The sequence below is a fragment of the Mytilus edulis genome, chromosome 1 (genome assembly GCF_963676685.1).
Source record: "Mytilus edulis chromosome 1, xbMytEdul2.2, whole genome shotgun sequence".
NCBI lineage: Eukaryota > Metazoa > Mollusca > Bivalvia > Mytilida > Mytilidae > Mytilus > Mytilus edulis.
In genome coordinates this window covers 870,710-893,336 of record NC_092344.1, presented here as the reverse complement: position 1 = coordinate 893,336, position 22,627 = coordinate 870,710, and the positions used below count along the sequence as shown (strand labels likewise).

Genomic DNA, 22,627 nt, shown 5'->3' with positions numbered 1-22,627 from the left:
ACCTTTCTCCATTTTGTGGTTTATCCATGGCAGTCTGTTGTTTGACTTGACTTTTTTAGATGATATGTTTTTGTTAAGGCTGGCAAATAGGTGTTTCTTAAATGTCAACCAAGCTTCCTTGACATTTTGATTGTTTTGGATATCATTCCTTATTTGTGTTGTCAGTAAATTTATATCTTTATTCAGGTCATACCGGTCGGCTCTTGCCCGCCCAGGTGTAAACTTTTCGAGGGTTAGATTTTGAGTAGTACGGTTTGATGTATGATTGCACAACCTCATTTATGTGAAACCTCTACCCTTAGTATCAAGACCTCTGACAGAAAGAATGATGTTGTGGTTCCTACATACGTAATAAAACTTCTTTTTTTACATTTCAGTATGCTATGAAAGTAATTGATTTGAGTAAGTCCCCTCAAGAGGAGAGAGAAGCTGCTGAAAGAGAGGCTAGATTGTTGTCAGATTTTAAACATGATAATATCATAGCTTATATAGATTCATTCCAAGAAAAGGGTGCTTTGTGTATAGTTACTGAATTTTGTGACGGAGGAGATTTGTCAGAATACATTGAAAAACGAAGTGGAAGGCCATTTAATGAAGATCAAATTGTAAATTGGTTCAGACAGATATGTAGTGGCTTACAGGTAAGCATTGACTTCTTCAAGGAGAATGTGTTTGAAATTTTGGTTCAAATTTTCTAGTTGCAAAAAGAAACAGTGAATCATAATAAAATAAATATAAAAAATACAAGCAGATACTCATTCTTTTGTAACTGATGGCCAGTGATGGGTTGTTGTCTCATTGCCAATCATAACAAATCTCATTATTTTTATGCCCCACCTACGATAGTAGAGGGGCATTATGTTTTCTAGTCTATGCCTCTGTTCGTTCGTCCGTTCATTCGTCCAACTTCAGGTTAAAGTTTTTGGTCAAGGTAGTTTTTGATGAAGTTAAAGTCGCAACTACTTGAAACTTAGTACACATGTTCCCTATGATATGATCTTTCTAATTTTAATTCCAAATTAAAGTTTTGACCCCAATTTCACGATCCACTGAACATGGAAAATTATAGTGCGAGTGGGGCATCCGTGTACTATGGACAAATTATTTTTGTATATAATTGCCACATTGATTGATAGTTTTTACCATACATTAATGTATATTGTGGATTCATTTATTTTTGTCTGTATCAATTTTCAAAGCCTGTAAAAAATTTGTTTTTCTTGAACATTTGAATTGGTGGTTCACCTGTACCTATGAATCCCATGGGTGTCCAACAATTTATAATGAATCCACATTATCCTATGTACCTTTTTTGTTTATTTGTACAAACAGAGATAAACAGCACTTGATCCATGATAGCTGACTTGGTACACCCATGTCATATATGCTGGGATTAAACCAGTTTTTAATACCGTCTTACCTTCTCTTTGACAATCTAAAACATTTTTTGTAATGCTTTCACCAGAAAAAATGGTCAAAATGCACATATAATGTTCAACACAAGTTTATGACAAATTTGCAACAAATCACGAAATTTTGGTGTTGTTTGTATTTCAGTATCTACATGCTAGAAATTGTTTACATAGAGATATAAAGACACAGAATGTTTTCCTGACAGGGCCAAAGAAAACTGCAAAGTTAGGCGATTTAGGATTAGCAAAGTATGTTGTTTAATGTTATATACATATGACAAGTTTATATTTTAAAAAATATATTGTGCTGTGTAATGCAATGAAAATGAAATGATGATAGCTGCATGATAATGATACATCACGAATACTCTGGAAGGTAATTAAAAACAATAAAAAAGAAATGGCATTTTCAATTCCACATACCTCAATTATAAACAAATTTAAGAAAAAAAGTCAAACATAAACTTAGTTGAGTTTGATAGGGTCAAGCACATCTATATCATTATAAACAAGGTAACAACTTAAACCAAAGAGAAGACAACATTTGATGACTTCAATGCACTTTTTGGTAAGATGATTGGTTTATTGATTCTTGGTTGATAAATGTCCAGTTGCAAATATTTCATGCATGTTCAGGAAGATTTATTGATTGCAGCAGCAATATATAGTAGATAACAACAAATGGAAGTTTTTAACGACCTTGACTGGCTATACAGCCCTTGCACGGTCGGTATAGTAGATACGCCAATATCATCCATTTATATAGAAAGACCTAATGCTAAAACTGTTACATTTTGTGAAAATCTTTATTCTATCTAATTACATACTTTGTTTCTTCACAGAGTCTTAGAAAGACCTAATGCTAAAGCTGTTACATTTTGTGGAAGTCCTTACTATATGTCACCAGAAATATTTGCTTGTAAACCTTACGATTCAAAGGTAAGGTTTTGTGTTTTAGAATGACATTAAAATCTAGTTAACATGATGCCATATTTGTGAGAAAAAAAACATTCAAAACCAGCACATGAAAAATATTAAATCTTAAACAGTAGAATAATTTTCTTCTTCCTTTAAATAATCTTTATCAAAAGCATGGTTAGTGGAAGTATAAAGAAAAATAATCGTACACAAATTACGTAAATGTCTCTTATATCAGTAATGGATCAGAAACAGATAAATAAAGAAACAGCCAACAAGTACTGCTTTACCTTGTTTAAACCACTATAGCTACCATGTCTATTTGTTTTCCAGAGTGACATTTGGGCAATGGGTGTATATATATATGAAATGTCAACATGTATTGTTTAAACTGCTATAACTGCCTAGCCTATTTGTTTTCCATAGTGACATTTGGGCAATGGGTGTAGTTATATGGGCACAGGACGTTTGCGCTCTTTTACCTGTAAAACGATAGGACATTTGCGCTTCCAATACTATGGACATTTGTGCTTTTAATTTTGATTCACCTGTATTAATTTGACCGGACATATGCGCTTTTTACCTATAGTCATCTACCTGTAATTTTAATGAGAAGTAATCATCACGTTAATAAATTTAACTTATATTTGTTATTAGTACAACAAATGGTCCAGACACCTTCAATGTCCACTATATTGATCAGTTGTACTCTACTCATCCTGCTATATTTTTTTTTTATCTTTTTGACAATCAGTCGGTGAATCACATTAAGATTCGTTATATTGATGAACAACACCCCAGTAAAGAGTTGAGAAAGAGAAAATTGATTATTTATTTGAAATGAGGGCGAAATAACAGTCTGAACAGATAGAAATAGCTAAATTTGTTCACTCCTTAGGCTTCAGTTATCAAGCTAAACTGACATGGGATTACTTGACATGTTTTTATGTCTTTAGAATGTTTACTTTTAGCTTTATATAAACTTTAAAACATATATCAATGTGCTTTGAAATGTGCTATGAAACTACAATATGACTTTAACTCTTCAAGGTCAAACCTGCCAGTCCCAAGCCTGGATAAAAAGGAAAGGTAGTCAAAACAATCAAATATTGCAAAAGCGCAAATGTCCTATGTAAAAAGCAGAAATGTCCTTTTTTAAAAAGCGCAAATGTCCTATGATTTGAAGGGGCAAGTGTCCAAAATAAAAAGCGCAAATGTCCTATGAAAAAGCGCAAACGCCCTGTGCCGAGTTATATATGAAATGTCAACATTTTATTTCCAGAGTGACATTTGGGCAATGGGTGTAGTTATATATGAAATGGCAACATGTATTGTTTAAACTACTATAGCTGCCTAGCCTATTTATTTCCAGAGTGACATTTGGCCAATGGATGTAGTTATATATGAAATGTCAACATTTGTTTTCCAGAGTGACATTTGGGCAATGGCTATAGTTATATATGAAATGGCAACATGTATTGTTTAAACTACTATAGCTGCCTAGCCTATTTATTTCCAGAGTGACATTTGGGCAATGGGTGTAGTTATATATGAAATGTCAACATTTTATTTCCAGAGTGACATTTGGGCAATGGCTATAGTTATATATGAAATGGCAACATGTATTGTTTAAACTACTATAGCTGCCTAGCCTATTAATTTCCAGAGTGACATTTGGCCAATGGATGTAGTTATATATGAAATGTCAACATTTGTTTTCCAGAGTGACATTTTGGCAATGGATGTAGTTATATATGAAATGGCAACATGTTTTGTTTAAACTACTATAGCTGCCTAGCCTATCTATTTCCAGATTGACATTTAGGCAATGGGTGTAGTTATATATGAAATGTCAACATTAGTTTTCCAGAGTGACATTTGGGCAATGGGTGTAGTTATATATGAAATGTCAACATTTTATTTCCAGAGTGACATTTGGGCATTGGGTGTAATTATATATGAAATGTCAACATTAGAAAGACCATTTGATGCTATGTTGATGCAGCAGCTAGTATTTAAAATTGTACATGGAGAGGTAATTATATTATTAATAGGTCGTAAAATGCAAAGAATAAATAGAGATGTCATTGAAACAGAGACCCAACAATGAAATTATTAACAACCAAAAAAGATTTACAGAGGTAAATACACAGTCTGTAACTTTTTGATAATTTTTTTGTCGAGCCTGCAACTTTTGTTGCAGAAAGCTCGACATAGGGATAGTGATCCGGCGGCGGCTACGGCGGCGGCGGCGGTGTTAGCTAACTTCTTAAAAACTTTATATTTTAGAAGGTGGAAGTCCTAGATGCTTCATACTTTGTATATAGATGCGTCATGTTACGAAGTTTCTGTCAGTCACATGTCCAATGTCCTTGACCTCATTTTCATGGTTCAGTGACTACTTGAAAAAAAAGTTAAAATTTGTTGTAATGTTAAATTCTCTCTTATTATAAGTAATAGGATAACTATATTTGGTATGTGCGTACGTTGCAAGGTCCTCATGCCCATCAGACAGTTTTCACTTGACCTCAACCTCATTTCATGGATCAGTGAACAAGGTTAAGTTTTGGTGGTCAAGTCCATATCTCAGATACTATAAGATATAGGTCTTGTATATTCGGTGTATGGAAGGATTGTAAGGTGTACATGTCTAGCTGGCAGGTGTCATCTGACCTTGACCTCATTTTCATGGTTCAGTGGTTATTGTTAAGTTTTTGTGTTTTGGTCTGTTTTTCTTATACTATATGCAATAGGTCTTCTATATTTGGTGTATGGAAGGATTGTAAGGTGTACATGTCTAGCTGGCAGGTGTCATCTGACCTTGACCTCATTTTCCTGGTTCAGTGGTTATTGTTAAGTTTTTGAGTTTTGGTCTTTTTTCTAATACTATATGCAATATGTTAACTATATTTGGTGTATGGAAATATTTTATGATCTATATATTAGTTGTGCAGGTTTTATTTGACCTTGACCTCATTTTCACGGTTCATTGCTCAGTGTTAAGTTTTAATGTTTTGGTCTGTTTTTCTTAAACTATAAGCAGTAGGTCAACTATATTTGTTGTATGAAACAATTGTTAGCTGTACATGTCTTTCTGAAATGGTTCATCTGACCTTGACCTTAATTTCAAGGTTTATTGGTCAATGTTTGGCTTTCTTGGTTAATGTTAAGTTTATGTGACAGTTGTAATAAAGTTTTATATTTAGGACTATCAACATACTATCAGTGATTAGTAAAGAAGGCGAGACATTTCAGTGTCACTGTGCTTAAACGGCTGTGGGTAACTTAAGTTACCCACAGCCCAAGATGGAGCCGCCTTGCGTCTGTTAGATACTTTTTTTCTATAGAATAACAATACCACGAATGCATCAATTAAACAACTGAATTTAAAAGTTGTATTAATCGTTTAGGGAAACCCCTAAACTGGAAAGGTGATTAAATTCTATAAAATAAACGGTCACAGCACGATTTTAAAAAACACTTAGGCTGTCCGTAACGTCAAAACAACTTGTCCGTAACTTTTTTCATCATACCAATAGAGATGTCCGTAAGTTTCAAAGAATCGACATACGCGGATGTAATGTTTAAACTGATGATAGCTAGATTGCATCGAATACATATTCACAACACGAAGTAGATGTCTAGTATGATATAATTCAATGTATCGATGGAAGACAAAATTGGGGAAAATATGAAAAAAATCACTATAAATCCGCAAAACTCGGGTCTCATTTTGTATAACGTCGGGGTACCCGAATCGCCTAGTTCGGAGGGTTGTTTCCGATCATAGCAGATAAACTGTTGAAACATCATTGTTCGTTTTTATTTTTGAACAAGTAGACTACACAAGTATTTTTTACACATACATGTAGCATGTATACACTTACTGATTTTCTGCCAGCAACGACAAGGGTAGCGTGAATCCGGGATTTTGGAGGGGAACCCAAATTGCCCAGGCATGCAGTGGATAGACTATACGAGACTTGAGTGCACAAACTTTTCCCGTCTTTTTGAAAAAGCCAAAAACACTTTTCTCTCACCCCCACAAAAACAAATCCCATCAGCATTGACAGTAAAATAAAAGGGGTGTCAATCTGGACACACTGGGACATTGCGCACGGTGATATTGCGGCACCCTGGCCAAGATTTACAGTAAATGGGAAAACTTAAAAAAGAACATTTTGTATAAATGAATAAACCTAGTTTTACAGCTAGCTGCATATTTCATTTGTATGCAAGTTGCATTAAATCTCATTAAACTGAATAAAATTAAAAGACACAATAGGTAAAAGTCAGTGACAATAAAAAGAAAAGAGCAGTCAACATAGTGTAACAATTCGACATAGTATATAAAAATATAAATAACTACGTAGGACAACAGGGTAATTTAATAGTCTAACAACCCCTGATAACATACAAAGAGAGAAAAAAAAACATACTAGGAAACATATTCAAAAAATCTATAACTAATTGGTGGGATGTATAAATACCTAGCCGCGTCAAAGAGTATTCATCAAAATACACATAGAAAGAAACAGAGGTGAAGGTAAACGGCAAACATATAATTAAACTCAAAACATTAAAGAGTATGGAAAAGCCTTGGTCTGACAAGCGAAAAACGTCGATAAGACGCACATCAGTAAATGAAAGTTCAAACCATAACCAGGATGGAGTACCACAAACCCCACATAAAACGTCTGTGGTGTAAGTATGATGCGTTAATAAAATCACATTTGGTGGTGAATGAGTAGTATAAACGGCCGCGAAGGTTACAAATATGATGTTAATTGTCTTCTAATTGTTGAAATTATTATTCTTAAAATTTCAAATCAAAAGTTACCCACATCTAAAAATAAAGTTACAGACAGTCTGCTTAGTTTCGATCAAAAAGTTACGGACATCTTATGCATTTTTTAAAGTTGACCTTGAGCTTTAGTGAACTCTATATTAACAAATTTATGGTAATTGTTAGTCATTTCTTTATTCAATAATCCTATAAATATTTACATTCTGCATGAAAAACGTCGCAAAAGGTACATTTTGTATGAATTAAATATCAACGAGTTTAGAGTCCGCCATCTTGGGCTGTGGGTAATTTACCCACAGCCGTTTAAGCACAGTGAGTGTGTGCACTCAAATTTTAGTTACCCACAGCCGTTTAAGCACAGTGAGTGTGTGCACTCTTGTTTTTAATAAATTTGATACATTTATGTTCTCCAATTATCATGGGTCATGACTATGTCTTGAATCATTACAAATGCATTTGTTTCAATGTTATATTCATGATCTTGTACTTTATTTCGATCCTAAATGAGCAGTTCATTGATAACCTGTAGGTCACCAAGTTGTGCATTCATTGTTAAAGTATGAAGTTAAAAATACAGAAAAACAGTTCAGAATGACAAATACACGTCAAATAATTATTGGTAACAGTAATTCTTCATAATACATGTTTATAAACTTTAACTGTTCAATAATGTTCTTTACAGAAGGGAAGATTGTGACTTTTTGTTTAAAAGGGATGAAATAGCAAAAACATATGTTGATTTTCATATGAAAGAAGTAAACTGTTATACATTTAATTATGGTACAGAGGTTTATACATTTATGTATAAATATTATAATGGGTTATTTTAAGAAGACACATCTGTTGTCACCATATTGTACTTTTGAATTTCAGTTACCTCCAATGCCAAAAGATAAATACAGCGCCCAGTTTTGTAGTCTGTTAGAAAAAATGATGTGTAAAGATTCTAAAACCCGACCTTCAGCCGATGATATTTTATCTGATTCCCTGTTTACAACATTTAAAAAACCAAAGGTAAGATGAAGATACCAAAGACAAATAATGTCAGAAGTAGGTCAAATATGCAGTACCATGAATAGAGGTAGATATAGGTAAAATATGCACCTACCCAACAAAGTCACAATTACCATGAATTTAGGTAGATATAGGTAAAATATGCACCTACCCAACAAAGTCACAATTACCATGAATTTAGGTAGATATAGGTAAAATATGCACCTACCCAACAAAGTCACAATACCATGAATTTAGGTAGATGTGAGAATTATGAACTACCCAACAAAGTCGCAATACCATGAATAAAGGCAGATGTGGGAATTATGCACCAACCCAACAAAAAGCAAATGAACATATCTAGAGGGAAGCATAGTCTGTATAATTTACTGTTGCCATTTATGATAACTCATTTTCATATCACTATAACACATAATACTTTTATTACATGCCATTTCTCAATACCTGTACATTTAAGTTTGTTTAAAAATGATATGCCAGGCTTTGAACATTTCCATTTTAATGATATGAATTTATGATAAAGTTTTTAAATAATAGAGAAAATAATGTTTGCAGTCTTGAAAAAAATATATTAATAATAATAGTTAAGATACAGCATTTATTTAGTGTCTACTATGCTAAAGGGAACAAAATGTTGAATCAGAATTTTTGTTCACCTGATGATGTCAGATGGGTTTTTTTGTCTGGTTGTAGTTGCTTTTTTTTTCTTTATCAAAGACACATTAATGTTATTCTATGAAATTCAAAATTTTAAGATGTGCCCAAAATATCATTATTTCACACTATGATACACAATTCCAAAATTTAAAGTTTAATTTGTTAATCTTAAATGTATAGATTTTATTCTCTGTTTCACAGACCCCTCCCACAGTGCTCCCACAGAAAAGCCAGTTTGCCGCAACCATGTCCAAAGCAGGATTTCAGGACATCATTATGCAAGGAACAACAAAGAAAAAAGATGTTTATGATATGTCAGAGTTAGTCACAACATTGAACGAAAAACAGCAAAAATATGCCCGCAGTGTATGGGCAGCTTCTACTAAAGGGGTAGAGAATATCATGGCGTCAACACTTACTGAGACAAAAAAAGATTATGATAAAACATCTAAAGGTTTGAGTTTTATGAATAAAAAGAAACCAGCTGACACAGATGATATAGGTCTGGATATGGATGCCACGCTCACGGAAAAACAGCAAGAGGCGATGAAACCTATGGATCCAAGACACATGGTCAATTTAGTTGTACACACCTTGACACAGATATTTCCAAAGGTAAGTTAATCAAATTCTATCTTATTTTAATGTTCACTAGTTTTTGCCAGTTTGATTACTATTCAGTTCAATTTATATATGAAATTTTTTTCTTAAATGTTTGCTTGCCTTATGTAAGTGCACATTATTGTTCTTGCCATATTAACAAAAAAACTGTAGATTAAATAAATTAAATCTTTTTTGATCTTATTTTTTAATTGGAAATTGTTTAGATTTTAATGATACTTATCCTTCTGTCCTCCTTGTTAGAAGAACAACAATAGTTAAAGGGAAATTCCGCGTTTTTTTACTTATCATCTAATTATGTTCATCTTAACATAAAAAACACATTTGCAAAGTTTTAAATTTATATTCCTTCTAATAACGGAGAAAATCAAGTATTTGTAACTTTTTTGGTTGACCTTCTCGAGTGGGTTGTGACGTTTTAGCCACGATGTGTTGAATTCTGGGAAAAAATAAAATCTGTTTAACTCTTATAGCTTATCAACAATATACGTAATTAAAAGCGCACAGCTGACGAATGGTCGTAGTTATTAACCACAATATAAGAATGAACGAAAATGAATATGCGTATACCGTTTTGTTTTGATTGAATTAAACTCCTATAAAATTATCTCTAGTAAATATTTTCAAATAAATTTCATTAATTATTGTTGAGATTTTTTCATAAAATATCTATTGAACATTTTTACTGATATTGAACTAAAAATATTTCCGTTCTATTTACCGTTATTATTTTGATAATCATTTCAATGCAACTTATGTGTGAGCAGAGTGTGTATATTATTTTGTAAAGGTCACTGTATATTTCTCGGCTTGAGGTCAATTCGTTTACCTTGTAGCAATTTAGCCGCAGGTGTGAGATCATTCATACACAGGTATGAATTTAGCCGCAGGTGTGAGATCAAGCGTACATGTTATACTCTCGTACTAGTATTACAGTGTTCTTGTGTCGTTCACCTTAGACACACATCTTTTTAACGATGTTTAAAAAAAAAGACAGAACCAATTTAATGTCATATTTCCCTATTTTTTAATATAACTATAAGTCTTTTATCTGGCAAGAATACCCCTATTTAGCGGACAAGCAGTTTATTCTTTTTTCTGTTATTGAATGCCAAGAAAGAAAATAAATCCCAAAATTAATTTGAACTTTGATACTCAATAGTTTTCCAGCAAGATATTGTTATGATATTGTAATTATTATGTTTATTTATGTTGGCCTAATTTGTGTTGTATGGCCTGATAGTTGTTTACCAAATAATCTTATAACTGTGCAGTTTAGGAATCACTGGAACAATCACAGAATGATTGGAACTTTCTAGAATGATTCTTATAAAAGATGCGTAATTTAAACTTCTACGTTATTCCAGAAACTTCCGTTGTAACTTTCCAGGATTTTCCACAATGTTCCATTATAGAGTGTTCTAGAATTTTCCATGACAACACTATATATACAGACACTAAAGTTAAACTCTCATAATTAAACTTGGACTTAGACATTGATAGACATTAGTATTCACGGCATTTGGATTGACACTTTTATTCTACAAACAACATCATACTGGATTGTGACCTTAGTAGTGAACATAATATTCAGATTGGATTCCGAAAGATTTCCGGATACAGATAAAGATAAAAGAGTGGACTCATATTTTGACAGTTAAGTTATCAGTAATATTTGTAAAATACTTCTTGTAAACTTTTGTATAATAAATATTGTTAAATTTTAGTATTGATTTGTGTCTTTTGTTGGCTACAATTTAAAGACGATTTCTGGCCGTAACAGAAATTGGGGGCTCGTCCGGGATCTTAAAAATATTTTATTCAAAATTTGTTTAGTATTTGTATTATAACTAGCCAACAAAATTCTACAAAATGGCATTTGATGCTGGTAAATTTTTGAAAACGCCAGACCTGGAGAGTTTTGATAATTTAAAGAAAGAGGAAATAGTGTTGCTTGCTAAACAACTGAAATTAGTTTTTAAAGAATATATGAGAAAACAAATTATAAAAAATTTGGTTATAGACAAATTAGTTGACGCAGAAATTTTAGGTGAAGAGGCTCTTGAACTTAAGGTCGAAAATGTTGATGCCTTTAAATTAAAACAGCTTGAATTAGAACATGAATTTAAATTAAAACAAGCAGAACTGGAAATGAAGGAAAGGTTAGAAATGGAAAAGAAAGAAAAAGAAGATGAATTTAAATTAAAAGAATTGGAAATGAAGGAAAGGTTGGAGATGGAGAAAAAACAAGATGAACTTAAAATAAAACAAGATGAACTTAAATTAAAACAGGCAGAACTTGAAATGAGGGAAAGGCTAGAGATGGAAAAAATAAAAATTGAAATTGGCAAAGAAGAAAATAACACTAAAGTCCAGTCGAAATCAGACTATTTTGATGCAGCAAAAAATATACGTTTGGTTCCCAAATTTTGTGAAAAAACAGTCGATAAATATTTTCCACAGTTTGAGAAAATTGCTAATAATTTAAAATGGCCAATGCCGTATTGGACTACGATGCTACAAAGTGTTTTTGAGGGTAAGGCCGCCGAAATATACTCTGCACTTCCATCAGAAAAAAGTTCTGATTATGACACGGTAAAACAGGAAGTTTTGAAAGCTTATGAGCTAGTACCAGAAGCATATAGACAGAAATTTAGATCTTATAAAAAGTTTGATTCGCAAACCTATGTGGAATTCGCTCGGGAAAAAGAAGATCTATTTGATAAATGGCTTACTTCAAAGAAAACAGATAACAATTTTGATAACCTAAGACAATTGATGTTATTAGAAGAGTTCAAACAATGTGTTCATTTAGACTTAAAAACACATTTAGACGACAAAACTGTTGGGACTATACATGATGCAGCTGTAATTTCAGATAATTATACCCTTTCACATAAAAGAAGTTTCAAGGGTCAAAATGTTAATACTTCAAGTGGAAATTACAAAAATCAAAGCACTGAGCGTACTGATAGTAAGCCTGTTGCACAGAATAAGAGTCAGTCCAGTTATAATATGTTTAGTCCAAAATTTGATACTTTTGAGAAGAAGTCACTGATTTGTGCTTATTGTAAGAAGAATGGTCACCTGATGGCTGATTGTTTTAGACTCCAGAAGAAGAATGAACGAGATAATAAGCCGAAGTCCAGTGCGTGTACGACACCTTATATTACCAGTACATTGGAATGCCCTGCGCGTCAGGCTTTTAAGTCTAGTTTTTGTGATTACATGGAGGAATACAAACCCTTTATGTCTGATGGGTTTGTTTCTATTGTTGATGATACCACTCTTCAGCCTATTAAGATTTTACGGGACACTGGAGCTTCTCAGACTTTATTGTTAGAAGGTGTGTTGCCTTTGTCCGAGAATACTTCTGTTGGTGCCTCCGTTTTGTTACAAGGTGTAGAGTTAGGTTGTATAGATGTTCCTCTCCATCGTATTTATCTGAAGTCAGATTTGATAACTGGACCAGTTGTTGTAGGTGTTCGTCCTAATCTCCCTGTTGAGGGTGTTACCTTATTGCTAGGAAATGATCTAGCTAGGAACAAAGTGGTTGCTGAACCAATTGTTACCAGTGAACCGGTGGTGGATGTTAAATCACCTGAAGATGATGCTGAATTGTATCCAGCTTGTGTTGTTACTAGGGCGATAGCTAGAAAACAACAAAATGAGAATTTGCAAGAAGACAAGTTTGATTACATGGACCTTTCTGACACTTTTATAGCTGATATTGAAGATCCTGGTAACTCAGAAAAGGCTATTATAAAACCACCTAGTGTTAACAAAAATGTTATTATGCCATGGCCAGATGTAAACAGCCATTCATTAGACCGAAATAATTTACTCGAAGAACAACATAAAGACCCTGAGGTTCTTCAGCTCAGCCAGAGGGCTCAACCACAGGAGGAAGCAGACAAAGTGGCCGAATGCTATTACCATCAGGACAGTATTTTAATGAGGAAGTGGAGGCCTCCTGATGCTACCCCAGAGGAGGAATGGAGAGTGCTATACCAAGTGGTGGTGCCTAAAGTTTATAGACAAGAAATTATTGGTCTTGCCCATGACACCCCCTTGGCTGGACACTTAGGTATAAGGAAGACTTGCCTTAAGATCTTGCAGCATTTTTACTGGCCTAAACTTAGAAATGATGTTGCAGAATACTGCAAATCATGTCATATATGCCAGGTTGTTGGTAAACCTAACCAGAAAATACCACCAGCACTACTTCTGCCTATTCCAGCCTTTGACGAACCTTTCAGCAGAGTTCTAATTGACTGCGTTGGACCTTTACCAAAGACCAAAACTGGAAATGCGTATTTATTGACAATCATGTGTACATCCACACGCTTTCCTGAGGCTATTCCGCTAAGAAATATCAAGACACCTACTATTGTCAAAGCTCTTATCAAATTTTTCACGTTAGTAGGACTTCCTAAGTCTATACAATCCGACCAGGGATCAAATTTCATGTCAGGTCTATTTCAGAAAGTCGTGTACCAGTTAGGGATTGCTCAGTATAGATCAAGTGCGTACCATCCAGAATCTCAAGGTGCCTTAGAACGTTTTCATCAAACATTGAACATGATTAGAACTTTTTGTCTTCAATTTGACAGAGACTGGGATGATGGAGTTCACTTTCTACTTTTTGCAGTTCGAGAGGCTGTTCAAGAATCCCTTGGATTTAGTCCCTTTGAGTTGGTATTTGGCCATACTGTAAGGGGACCGTTAAAATTGATTAAGGAAAAGTGGCTAACTGAACATACTGACCTGAATCTCTTAGACTATGTATCTAGATTTAAAGAAAAATTGTATACTGCTTGTCAAATTGCTCAGAAAAACTTAAAAAATGTACAGAACAGGATGAAAATATGGTATGATAAAGATGCCAGGAACAGAGTTTTTGAGCCTGGTGATAGGGTACTTGTATTTTTGCCAGTTCCTGGACATCCTTTACAGGCTAAATATTGTGGTCCTTATACAATACAGAGTAAAATCAATGATTTGAATTATATTGTAAAAACTCCAGGTCGGCGTAAACAAAACAGAGTGTGTCATATTAATATGTTAAAACCATATTTTGAGCGTACTAATGAATGTGAGAGTAAACCAGTTGCCACTTTAGGCATGGTTAAATTTGAGAACAATCATGACAAACCAGATGTAATTGAACCACCTTTTAGTTCTAAAACTTTGGAAGAGACAGTTAGATTGAAAAATTCAGAAATTTTGTCAAATTTAGACTCAAAACTTGCACATCTATCTTTTGATCGTAGAGAAGAAATAAAAACTTTGGTATTTTCTTTTAAAAATCTTTTTCCAGATGTGCCAAACAAAACCACTGCTGTTTGTCATGATGTTGATGTAGGAGATGCTTCTCCAATTAAGCAACATCCTTATCGGCTTAATCCACTCAAACTTGAAGCTATGAGAAAAGAAATTAAATATATGCTTGACAATGATATTATTGAGCCGAGTAACAGTGAATGGAGCTCTCCTTGTCTCCTTGTACCAAAACCAGATAAAACCTTTCGTTTCGTGACTGATTTCAGAAAAGTAAATTCAGTCTCAAAATCTGATTCCTATCCGATTCCAAGGATAGATGATTGTATTGACAACATTGGTCAAGCAAAATTTGTGAGCAAATTTGATTTGTTGAAAGGTTATTGGCAAGTTCCATTGACACAGAGAGCTCGTGAAATATCAGCTTTTGTTACACCAGATGGCTTATTTCAATATACTGTAATGCCATTTGGCATGAAAAGTGCTCCAGCTACATTTCAAAGAATGATCAATAATGTTATAAAAGATTTAGACTGTTGTTATGCTTATATTGATGATCTTATTGTATGTAGTGATAGCTGGGAGCAGCATTTAACACATTTATGTGATACTTTTGATAGATTGTCAAAATCAAATTTGACTGTTAATCTTGGTAAAAGTGAATTTTGTCAGGCCACTGTTGATTATTTAGGGCATACAGTTGGCCAAGGTCAAGTAAAACCTATTATGGCTAAAGTGGAAGCTATTTCCAAATTCCCACCTCCTACAAATAGAAAACAACTTATGAGATATTTAGGCATGATTGGATTTTACAGAAAATTTTGTTCAAATTTTGCTACTGTTGTTCAACCATTGACTCATCTTTTACGAAAAGATTCTAAATTTATCTGGAGTGAAAATTGTCAAAAAGCTTTTGAAAATAGCAAATCACTTTTAATTAATAGTCCAGTTCTGATTACTCCAGACTTTGAAAAACAATTTAAACTTGCCGTTGATGCAAGCGATGTAGGAATAGGAGCTGTTTTATATCAAGAGACAGATGATAATGTTGAAAAACCTATATCATATTTTTCTAAGAAATTAGATAAACATCAGAAAAATTATTCAACTATTGAAAAAGAGTGTTTTGCAATGTCGTCAGCACTTCAACATTTTGATGTATATTTGAATCCCACTGTATATCCTATTCTTGTTTATACTGATCATAATCCTCTCACCTTCATGCATAAAATGAGAAACAAGAATCAGAGGTTGACTAAGTGGAGTTTATTGTTACAGGAATATGATGTAATTGTAAAACATATTAAGGGTAAAGATAATGTAATAGCTGATGCTTTATCTAGAGCTTATTAAATCACTTTGTATATATTATGTATTTTTGTTCATATTATTCATGATAAGTTTTTGTTACACTAAAACTTCTTTTAAGGGGGGAGGTGTTATGATATTGTAATTATTATGTTTATTTATGTTGGCCTAATTTGTGTTGTATGGCCTGATAGTTGTTTACCAAATAATCTTATAACTGTGCAGTTTAGGAATCACTTGAACAATCACAGAATGATTGGAACTTTCTAGAATGATTCTTATAAAAGATGCGTAATTTAAACTTCTACGTTATTCCAGAAACTTCCGTTGTAACTTTCCAGGATTTTCCACAATGTTCCATTATAGAGTGTTCTAGAATTTTCCATGACAACACTATATATACAGACACTAAAGTTAAACTCTCATAATTAAACTTGGACTTAGACATTGATAGACATTAGTATTCACGGCATTTGGATTGACACTTTTATTCTACAAACAACATCATACTGGATTGTGACCTTAGTAGTGAACATAATATTCAGATTGGATTCCGAAAGATTTCCGGATACAGATAAAGATAAAAGAGTGGACTCATATTTTGACAGTTAAGTTATCAGTAATATTTGTAAAATACTTCTTGTAAACTTTTGTATAATAAATATTGTTAAATTTTAGTATTGATTTGTGTCTTTTGTTGGCTACAATTTAAAGGCGATTTCTGGCCGTAACAATATTCACATCCCTTTGGGATAATTAGTGTTCGTCCAGTGGCATATATAACATGCATGTCGGAACAGGAAATTTGGCATAATTTCCTTTCAGAACCATGTTCACATTATTATACATTATACCCAACAATTGTGATGACAAAAAAAAAAAATTCCTTCCTTTGTTCGAGAACAATCTCATTGAAATAGAAATCTGTGATTTTACTATGTCCATAACTTCGATGAACCAAATTAAAGCAAGTTAAATATCGACCTGTATTTAATTCAAATTGATTCTCTTCTTCTTCGTCCATCGACATCCCATGATAACATACTGTTGTCATACGAGAACTAGTCTATTTACAAAACTTTTAACCCAAATTAAACAAAATGTATGTTTCTTTCTTATGTTCAATGTAAAAATGTATATAATTTTAAATTGCAACTATCTATAGTTCCGTAACTTTCTAACCAGAATGGTCGACAAGTGCGTATTTTTTTGTTAAATCAATATTTCTTGTATATGTTTCAAACTGTCCTTCACTTTTGACAACGGGTACTTACATTTCCCGAAATTTACCTTTGGAAAAAATGTGTAAACAGATTTTTATTCTATCAAATCTTTTTTTTGGAATTATTTAGATTTTTATAAATAATATTCTTTACACCAGAAATGTTTTTTATAAACAAGCGTATGAGTAGTAATGACTAGTATATCACTATCGGACATGCAAGACAGAGATGTATATTATACACCTGATAGTTCAAAATGGAAAGTTTCAAGTTATCGGTCGTGTACACTGATCAATACTCTCAGAAGTGAAACGGTGCATGAACTTGCAAGTCCGACAGGAAATCGCTTGAATACCTAAACGTGTCACCTCACAATACATTTGAGAGTAATACCTTTAGCCATGCTGGTGATCATACAAGGGAAGGTCCGAATTTATTTAAATAAGTTTATTACAAAAAAGAATTATGAACAAATTAGATTTTCGAAAACAATTTTCACGGAACACTTATGCTCATTAAATGACTTTGAACTATGACTTTTTCACCAATTCCAATATAAACAGTTAAAAACGACAGACCTTGCATCGATTGGTTACTTAAAAAAAAAAGCATTTTCCGTATCAAGTTAGTTAGTCTGATAAAACAACCATACGATTGACACGATATTGACACACGATTACGACTACATTAGGCTACTGTGGTTTTGGTCCTTTGTGGTTCATAGACATATCGTGGTTAAAAACGGAGAGGATGGTCAAAATGGCGACACACAGAGAATTGATACTCTAAATTTAAAACGATGGTGATCTCTTGCCTAGCAGAATAAAACTTTAATATCTATGAATTTGAGCATTTTTATACAGAATGGACATAATATCAATTTTTGATTTTTTTGCGGAGTTTCCCTTTAAGTATATATCATTTATTCTAACTAAGTTCAATCAGTACAATCAGTCCCTTATTATTTTTTTTAAATATTCTTCTCTCTCCTATTAACTGGACCTTGTCTTATCTGTCTTCTAGTCAAATTGTTCAATTTTAATGTACTAAGATCATTAAATTCACTAGAATTCATGATTTGGCTTAACCATGGATTGATACCAAATCGAAACAAAGTTATTCATAAGTGGATCTTTTAAATTTAAAATTAGTAATTTGAAAAAAATTACTTTACAACAGCTGAACTATTTTTAAACGCACTTTAATCATTGAATAATTGAGTATGATCCAAGAGGAAGATTTAAATGAGTTTATAAATTACTCAAGAAAAGAGAGGAAAGCAACATCAGATTAGTTTTTGATATCCAGAATTTTCCTCCATGTTCCCACATGATAAAATATTTTGCTAATTGGATCAAAAGCCCTGCTGCAACAGTCATTAATTGATTCTGATAGTGAGTTTTTTTATTCACTTATAAACTTCATGGAATATTCCATAATATTTATTGAAATATTACTTGTAAATATAGATAAGAAGATGTGGTATCAGTGCAAATGACACAACTCTCCATCCGAGTCACAATGAATAATAAGTTAACAATTATAGATCAAAGTACAGCCTTCAGTATGTAGCCTTTGCTCATATCGAATCGAAAGCTATATAGAGCCCCAAACTGACAAGTGTAAAATTATTTTAAAAAGAAAACAGACAGTCTAATCTATAAAAAAAAACAAGAAATGAAGATCACACCATCAAACAACAACCACTGACCAACAGGCTCCATTGTAAGACTGTTACAAAGATGTGATTTATTTTTGATAATTACTTATAAGATTGAGAAAATGGAAATTGGGGAAGTTACTTATTTTATGTTAAATGTTTCTTTTTTAGGGAGAAGATGGTGAAGTAGATCAAAATCCTATAGCTTTGAATGCAGCAGGTAAGTCCATTTGTTCAAATTAGGACTGGTTTGTTGTCTATACACCAACTAATATCACCGGAAATCCATAGTATATGCTGGTTATTTTTCTTATTTATCAAGAACACAACTTTCATTTTTAGCTCACCTGGCCTAAATGGCCAAGTGAGCTTTTCTCATCACTTGGCGTCCGGCGTCGTCTGTCGTCCGTCGTCGCCGTCATTAACTTTTACAAAAATCTTCTACTCTGAAACTACTGGGCCAAATTAAACCAAACTTGGCCACAATCATCATTGGGGTATCTAGTTTAAAAAAATGTGTCCGGTGACCCGGCCAACCATCCAAGATGGCCGCCATGGCTAAAAATAGAACATAGGGGTAAAATGTAGTTTTTGGCTTATAACTCAAAAACCAAAGCATTTAGAGCAAATCTGACATGGGGCAGAATTGTTAAACAGGTGAAGATCTATTTGCCCTGAAATTTTCAGATGAATCGAAAAACCCGTTGTTGGGATGCTGCCCCTGAATTAGAAATTTTAAGGAAATTTTGCTGTTTTTGGTTATTATCTTGAATATTATTATAGATAGAGATAAACAGTAAACAGCAATAATGTTCAGCAAAATAAGATTTACAAATAAGTCAACATTACTGAAATGGTCAGTTGACCCCTTTAGGAGTTATTGCCCTTTATAGTCAATTTTTAACCATTTTTCGTAAATCTTAGTAATATTTTACAAAAATCTTCTCCTCTGAAACTACTGGGCCAAATTAATCAAAACTTGGCCACAATCATCTTTTGGGTTAGTAGTTTGAAAAATGTGTTCGGTGACCCGGCCATCAAACCAAGATGGCCGCCATGGCTAAAAATAGAACATGGGGTTAAAATGCAGTTTTTGGCTTATAACTCAAAACCCAAAGCATTTAGAGCAAATCTGACATAGGGGTAAAATTGTTTACCATTTCAAGATCTATCTGCCCTGAAATTTTTAGATGAATCGGACAACCCGTTGTTGGGTTGCTGGCCCTGAATTAGTAATTTTAAGGAAATTTTGCTCTTTTTGGTTATTATCTTGAATACTATTATAGATAGAGATAAACTATAAACAGCAATAATGTTCACCAAAGTAAGATTTACAAATAAGTCAACATGACTGATATGGTCAGTTGACCCCTTTAGGAGTTATTGCCCTTTATAGTCAATTTTCAACCATTTTTCGTAAATCTTAGTAATCTTTTACAAAAATCTTCTCCTCTGAAACTACTGGGCCAAATTAATCCAAACTTGGCCACAATCATCTTTTGGGATAGTAGTTTGAAAAATGTGTCCGGTAACCCGGCCATCCAACCAAGATGGCCGCCATGGCTAAAAATAGAACATGGGGTAAAATGCAGTTTTTGGCTTATAACTCAAAACTCAAAGAATTTAGAGCAAATCTGACATGGAATAAAATTGTTTATCAGGTCAACATTTATCTGCTCTGAAATTTTTAGATGAATCGGACAACCCGTTGTTGGGTTGCTGACCCTGAATTGTTAGTTTTAAGGAAATTTTGCTGTTTTTGGTCATTATCTTGAATATTATTATTGATAGAGATAAACTGTAAACAACAATAATGTTCAGCAAAGTAAGATTTACAAATAAGTCAAAATGACCGAAATGGTCAATTGACCCCCTTAGGAGTTATTGTTCTTTATAGTCAATTTTTAACAATTTTCATAAAATTTGTAAATTTTTACTAACATTTTCCACTGAAACTAATGGGCCAAGTTCATTATAGATAGAGATAATTTTAAGCAGCAAGAATGTTCAGTAAAGTAAGATGTACAAACACATCACCATCACCAAAACACAATTTTGTCATGAATCCATCTGCTTCCTTTAATATTCACATAGACCAAGGTGAGCGACACAGGCTCTTTAGAGCCTCTAGTTAAATTGATAATTGATATTTAATTATAATTCTTATCATATATTTCTAAGATTATCTCCTTGAGAAGGAAAATTTATAGTCAGGATATAGGTAGTAATAGAAAACACGTTATGTTCTAGTTTGTCTATTATTTGTATGGAATGACAGCAGTTGATATTTGAAATTATTTAAGGCATTCTTTCATACTGTATTTTGGCGTTTAGACCTCAAATTTACTGATAATGCTACTACCAAAAAGTGATGTTCAAGTTATGCTGCCACCAGAAAGGAACAAAAAGTTACATCTTGATAATAATGCCACCAGAAATGAACATCATGATTATGAGGCCACCAGTACGGGGTAACTTGATAATGCTGTCACCGGAACAGGACATGCTGCTAATGCTGCCACAAGAAATAGACATTATAATGCTGTAGTCATACTGTAAAAATAGGAATACAAGATAGATTTTGGGTATACATCAATTATACAAGCCCATGATTCAAAACAACAGAGGGTATGCTGCCACAAGTAATAAACACTACAATGCTACAGTCATACTGTAAAATAGGAATAAAAAGAAGATTTTGGTATAGATCAATAAGACAACAAGCCCATGATGGAAAACAACAGAAGGTATTAACATAGAGTCCCCAATTAAGCATCTAAACAATAAATCAAACAAAAATCCTCATATGAATAAATCAAACAGAAACTGCCATTAAACACAAAATTAACAAAACAATGCATAAGACAATTACTAACAATAATAGCATATTTAGAATTAAATAGATAAGTCTATCAGTCCTTATTTTGTGTATGATTTTATTTTTTACAGACACCTCTAAAATGACCCCTGAAGAACTACTTTTACATCAGATAGCTATGCTTCAAGCGTAAGTTGTTTTATGAACTACTTTTAAATCAGATAGCACTAAGCGTAAGTTAGTTTATGAACTACTTTTACATCCGATAGCACCAAGCGTAAGTTAGTTTATGAACTACTTTTACATCAGATAGCACCAAGCGTAAGTTAGTTTATGAACTACTTTTACATCAGATAGCACCAAGCGTAGGTTAGTTTATGAACTACTTTTACATCAGATAGCACCAAGCGTAAGTTAGTTTATGAACTACTTTTACATCAGATAGCACCAAGCGTAAGTTAGTTTATGAACTACTTTTACATCAGATAGCACCAAGCGTAAGTTAATTTATGAACTACTTTTACATCAGATAGCACCAAGCGTAAGTTGTTTTATGAACTGCTTTTACATCAGATAGCACCAACCGTAAGTTGTTTTATGAACCACTTTTACATCAGATAGCACCAAGCTTAAGTTGTTTTATGAACTACTTTTACATTAGCTATGCTCCAAGCGTAAGTTTTTTTATGAACTACTTTTACATCAGATAGCTATGCTCCAAGCGTAAGTTGTTTTATGAACTACTTTTACATCAGATAGCTATGCTCCAAGCGTAAGTTGTTTTATAAACTACTTTTACATCAGATAGCTATGCTCCAAGCGTAAGTTGTTTTATGAACTACTTTTACATCAGATAGCACCAAGCGTAAGTTAGTTTATGAACTACTTTTACATCAGATAGCACCAAGC

The 22,627-nt window shown here is 33.1% G+C and overlaps 1 protein-coding gene across 1 annotated transcript in view; it reads left to right on the top strand.

Annotated features, from left to right (window-relative positions):
- Positions 1-22,627, top strand: part of LOC139520911 (serine/threonine-protein kinase Nek5-like) — a 29,452-nt gene that overhangs the window by 1,526 nt on the left and 5,299 nt on the right. The window contains exons 2-9 of the mRNA XM_071313968.1: positions 378-641; positions 1,558-1,661; positions 2,255-2,351; positions 4,258-4,365; positions 8,011-8,151; positions 9,010-9,423; positions 19,072-19,120; positions 21,850-21,907. Coding sequence (XP_071170069.1) covers positions 378-641; positions 1,558-1,661; positions 2,255-2,351; positions 4,258-4,365; positions 8,011-8,151; positions 9,010-9,423; positions 19,072-19,120; positions 21,850-21,907 — 1,235 coding nt within the window. The remainder of the gene's footprint in view (positions 1-377; positions 642-1,557; positions 1,662-2,254; positions 2,352-4,257; positions 4,366-8,010; positions 8,152-9,009; positions 9,424-19,071; positions 19,121-21,849; positions 21,908-22,627) is intronic.